General features: G+C 41.4%; 1 protein-coding gene across 1 annotated transcript; it reads left to right on the forward strand.

Moving 5' to 3' along the window:
- Positions 1–29: 29 nt before the first annotated feature.
- Positions 30–2,716, forward strand: LOC108626928 (uncharacterized; the record flags this gene model as incomplete). Its single annotated transcript, XM_018027882.1, has 3 exons — positions 30–99; positions 1,002–1,444; positions 2,422–2,716. Coding segments are annotated over exons 1-3 (769 nt in total), but the record flags the coding sequence as incomplete, so codon positions are not given.
- Between the last annotated feature and the right edge of the window lie 2,966 nt (positions 2,717–5,682).

Raw genomic sequence — 5,682 nt, forward strand, 5'->3', positions numbered from 1 at the left:
TTTTTAAATATCGTATAATTTTGTGTTGCAGAATGCATTGAAGAGCCGGCCGTTCGAGGAGATTCGAGATGTCCGCCGTAACCAGCCCGTATGGCCCCAGTAAGACACACTTCCTTTAGTAATGTACCGCCACGGCACCACAACCCCTCGTTACGACGCTGCTCCAGCGATGAGGCAGTGGCACATGTATAGTAATGTAGGCAGAGAGGCTCTTCCCTTCGCGACTGCGTCATCCGGTCCCGTTTGATCGAATCGTAATAGCCGCATGCGACTCCCAAGAAAACGATTCCGAGAACGTTCAATTAACGTCCGCGAGGCCCGGTTCGATTCTAATTAGTGTTAAAAATTCATTCGCAAGGCGACGGCCTTCGTGAGCCATTGCAATACTCGTTTAGACGCAACAAGAATCGTACCCTATGAGTTTCCGTTCAGTCGATGTTTCTGGACTTTACTTACAAAATTTCATTGAAGTATTTAGTAATTATTGCATCGCAATTTTTATCCAGTCGATGGAGTATGATTTAATTAGTAAATAGAAGCACAATTAGTTTGAGACAATTGATCATTTCCAATTACGTCTGATCCTCTTTTTACACGATTTTAAAATGATGTAATTCCAATTAACACGATTTATCTAGAATTGCATGATTTCTACTATAGAAATAATCACTATAGAAAAAGGCAATTTATTTCTGTAGAAATAAACATAGAAATTTTTGATCTATTTTAGAACCTGGCAAGGACTCAGCCTGTGTTGATAATATTTTCAAGCAACGACAAGAACCATAGAGAAAATGAATGTTTACGTGTAAAAGAAAGATCAGGTGTACTTCGAGGCACTTAACTGTATCTGACAAACTATGTAAATCCTCGACTGAGGTGGTAGAGTAATCCGGGATAAAAGAATGCACGTGTTTACTTTGAAAGATAATTTGAAACGGTGAGACCCGAAACGTCGGACCCAATCCCGGTCTCTGATGCCCCGGTTCGTTTCCCATCAGCGGAGATGCTTTCCGACTCGGTGTACAACTACGCGACGACTCGGCGGGGCACCGCCGACCAGGACAGCGACTCCCAGTACGAGGGCCAGGCCCAGCTGCAGATCTCGAGCATCCAGAAGCCGCGGAACAAACGTAAGAACTTCAAACCGATCAGCAGCCGCATGGTCGAGGTGTCCGACGAGTCCGACAAAGACGACGACGAGCTGGAGGCGATCGAAGAGAGTTCCAGCGAGATACTCGAGTACGAGAGGAAGACGATGCTGCTACCGGCCGAGGACAGGTCCAAACAGAGGCTGAACAACAACGAAGTGAGCCCGATGGACCTGTCGGTGGCCACGAGGCCACCCTCGTCCGAGGCCGACGACGATAGCGGCGACTCGCTCAGGCACAAGTTCATTTTGGAACAGCTTCGCTCTGAGAAGCTTTACTCACCCGGTACCGAGGTAAATTTCCATGTTACATATTCGTGCTACACGTGGTTATCGAGATTTATTGCATTTTGATCGATTTAGTCAATGGGTTATATACATTGCTTTGAATCATTTACAAGTTGTAGATATTTACCCCTTCCCGTGCCATTTAGCTCGACGAAACTATCTGTACTAATTATAAGTACTATCTGTACTAAGTATCTGTTCGCGACTCAGACTCGTGATATTTATATTTGCCCCAAGTATCTGGTCGCGAGTCAGACTCGCGATATTCATGTTTGGGCAAAAATCTTCATCGCGAGTTTGAGTCGCTAAAGTACGGGAAGGGGTTAACTAATATTATGTGATATAAAATGGTATTTGTTTCGCTTTAATAACTGTTTTATAAATAACAAACAGGGAATTGATAGACAATCTTGGTTTGCTGATAGAGAAATTAACAAGTACTTTCGAAGCTTAAATATACATATGCATGTATTAAGTCAATCAAAACATGATATGGAAAGTGATATTTCATTATATATCATTATGCAAATTTCTGTGGTTCATGATTTATAACTGCAGATTTTTATGCATAATAAAGTATTTAGAAAAGAGAATTGAATAATGAAGTTTAGGTGTGGTTCGTATTTATGGATTAAATGTCACAGCAACCATTCTTTATGCTTTTTCATATTAACTGCACTATTCAAAATTCAGCTTACATAAAAATCCAGTCTATTTATAAGCTACAGATATTAACTAATGCTACGTAAGATGAAACTTGTTTGGCTTCAGTAATTGTTTTATAATGAGGAATTCAAAATCAATTTATTAATTCATACAATTTACATAATGTTGAGTTTCTGATAGAAAAATCAGCAAGTATTTCATTTAAAGCTTCAATCTACATATAAATGTATTATAAATGTATTACGAAGTAAAGTGTATGTCTCAATGAATGATTTTGATACACGTTTCAATGGGTACAAATTGTTGATCGTGTCCAGGCGCGGAGTCCGAATTCCGAGTCCTCAGAGAAGAGCGGAAGCGGCGTTATGGACACGGAATCCGGCCGATTGGACGATACCCCGTTCGAGGATGACCGGGGCCAGGACGGGGGCGACGGCGATGCTGAATGCGAGGAGAGGAAACCGTACGAGGGGATGGGGGAGTTCGTCGAATCGACGATGCAGGAGCTCCTGGCGGTCTACGGCTTCGCCGGTGGTGAATTGGCGAAGTCGGTGAGCAGGCAGCTACCGCCGACCTTCCTGAACCCGGCGACCGGTGGCCATCAGCCTCACGGTGAGTACTCGCCCCCGCTTTTTCAAGAAAGTATGTAATTGCAGTCGTACGTTTCAAAATGGGTAATGCAGTCGGTGACAATATTAACATCCTCTAAAACAGCCTTGGCGACTGCCTTAAAGTCATAGTAGTTCATAAAAGCATTAATCAATTTCAACGAAACTTTATACATACAATTCAGCTTGCATAGACTTACGAAGTATGATCAAAATATTCATTACTGGTTCAAGTAAAACAGTCGTAAAAAACGACTTTTTTTTTATTTTTCATTCAATTCTTACCAATTGTATTGCATTTTTAGTTCTTATCCAGTAAAATGATTCTTTTAACTTTCTAAGAAGATTCAAATTTGGAAGGAATTTATTTTATAGACTTCTGTGTTTCATAGATGGAATCTTGTTACCAATAGAATTCCCTTAAGAGACTTCCAAGTGTCTATCATTCATCAACAATTTTGATAAATATTTCATATTATGAATGATCAGAGATTAATTGATAAAAGAGAGTAGATCGTATAAAATCTTGCGATCAGTACGAAGATCTCGTAAATTTCTATTAGCAAATATATAAGACGATTTTTCAATTGTGCAACGTAAGATACTTTAGAGCGATATCTGGAACAAGTAATACTACGCCTTGTAACTAGAAAACAATTAAAGCCAAGCGGTTGTTAATAGTTGTTAACAACTTGTTATTCTCCGTCCGAGCGGAGTTAGAGTAGCATTAGCGCGTGGGTGGCGCTCGGTAATGGTCGATCCGCGGATTTTCAAGGATCCTATCTAAACACGCATTGCCTGCTGGTATGAAGCGAGCGAGCGCCTATGTCAGGTTCCGCGAATCGTTATTATTCGCGGCAGGACCGCGGGTATGTGTTCGTTGAAAAGAAATTAGAGGCGCTGACGGTATTCGACGAAATCGTTTAACGTCGGAACGATTGGCTGGCAGCGAATTCGGGGCTGGCCGTTTAGACAATTGACAGTTGCAACTGGCTGGCGTGGTTCGCGATCGTAGTTGGCATGAAATCAATTCAGGTTCACCGTGAACCGTGCAGGTATAATATATTATTGCCCGGTGCACGTCACCCGGGTTTATCGTCGAGTTAGGAAAAACAACGGAAAACAGCAGTTAACGCGAAATGGACGCTTTCAAGTCGGGGCCTACAAAGGCAGGATTCATTGTTTCCGTTATCGCGAACTCGCCGGGCAATCGTTTTATCGATTATAAGCTCTTTGATAGATTCGCGAACTGTAGAACGTGGTTACCAGGAAAACTGATTGATCACTCTATAAAGAAAGAATTAGCTTTTGTTAGCCGCCCATTGTCCCGTTGCTAGAAACGAATCGTAGAAACGGTTAGTTCCGCTGAAATTCTGAAACAAGACGACGCACGGTGGATAGGATTTCGGGACATGAATCACAACTAATTTTCGGTATTCCTTAATATTCTTTAAAAGAGAATATAAAGACGAATTGATTTGCTACTAAATAAATTAGACAATTTTTTATCAACGCAATTTATTTCTATTATAGTAGAATTATTATAGTTCTACTTATAGTAGAGTTTTGTGATCGTTAATTCATATCTTTAAATCACACTTTTTCTCTCATTGTCAATAATAGATATCCAGGAATCCTCCAATGATGATTTTAATTCATTTGCATAATTCAGAATTCCCGTATCACCAAAATTCCGCACAAATGTGAGCTTATGATGTAAAGTACCGGAAGTTAATTCTTTTTTTTGTCCCATGACAATGTGCAATGGTTTATTGGATCTAATGTCTAAGAGAAGTCCTTTTATTGAGATCCAAGAAGCTTAAAGTGCCCACAAGTATATTCGGAAATGGTTTCAGCGTTAGAAGACCCTCGCCGAGTCTTTTAGATTAGACTGTACGCGTGGCTCGCGAGAACAGAATGTGGCACTTACATATCGCATCGGCAGTGCATCGCGTATGCGCTCACGTGAATACGCGATGCCTCTCTGGCAAGATGGCCGGCTTATAACTCATAAAGTCGGTCGGTCCCGGGACTCCGCGAGGAGCGCGCGATCAAGCAGTCGGTCTCCACGCGCGCCGCGTCGACTCGCCCCTCGCGATCGATGGATGCCTTCGAGATCGGCGAGGCGTCATCGTTTCCCGTTCGCCGCGCGTGGGTCGCCGAGTCTCACGAATTCCCGCTTTTACTTTTGTACCCGCGAGCACGCGCGCGCGCGCGCCGCAGGACTTACGAGTCAATTTCACTATTCTCCATCGCGTTTCCATTTACGCTTGCCCCGGCAAGCATCTCGCGGTTTTTGAATTACCTTCTGCCAACGCTTGATTGATTCATAGCCGAAGTCTTCGCGCCGGATTAACATCTCACTGCCGGATTGACTTTTCTATTCTTCTCTGCAATTATGTCGTTCGAGTCTTCCTTCATTTTCTCTTTTGCAACTTCTTTTCTTGTGACTCGAATAATATGATACAAGACAACATTTCTTTTTACAATAGCCTCTACGTGGTTCTTCCAAAAATGAATTCAGAAACAGAAATGCTCTATATAGCGATTTTTCCGAGGGCTGAAAATCGTTCTGCTAAAAGTCAACGTTGTTACAATCACACTTTCCTAATTTTTGAACGTCAGTCAGATTTAAATATAAAATGTTCTTCTTACTTCATAAAATATGTAATGTTTTCTTTTTGGCAGAGCTTAGATTACAATTTTACTGAATTTCTCAAATGCAATGTAAGAATAAACCGTCTGGCGATGATTAGAATATTTTTTGTCAGGATCGATTCATCTCCAGATTTGGATACCTAATTGTTACTACATTGCTTTTAAAGACAATAAATTTAACCATATCATCCACGTATTCAATGATTCTAGTAATGTTACCCGAAAGCTTCACTCGACCTTTCTTTCTCGCCTTGCTCTCTGATTGCATGATCTATCATATCTTCTTTCAGTATTATTTTAGTGTATTATTTT

The sequence above is a fragment of the Ceratina calcarata genome, unplaced genomic scaffold, assembly GCF_001652005.2.
Source record: "Ceratina calcarata isolate Rehan_Ccalc_2016 unplaced genomic scaffold, ASM165200v1 scaffold435, whole genome shotgun sequence".
Classification (NCBI taxonomy): Eukaryota; Metazoa; Arthropoda; class Insecta; order Hymenoptera; family Apidae; genus Ceratina; species Ceratina calcarata.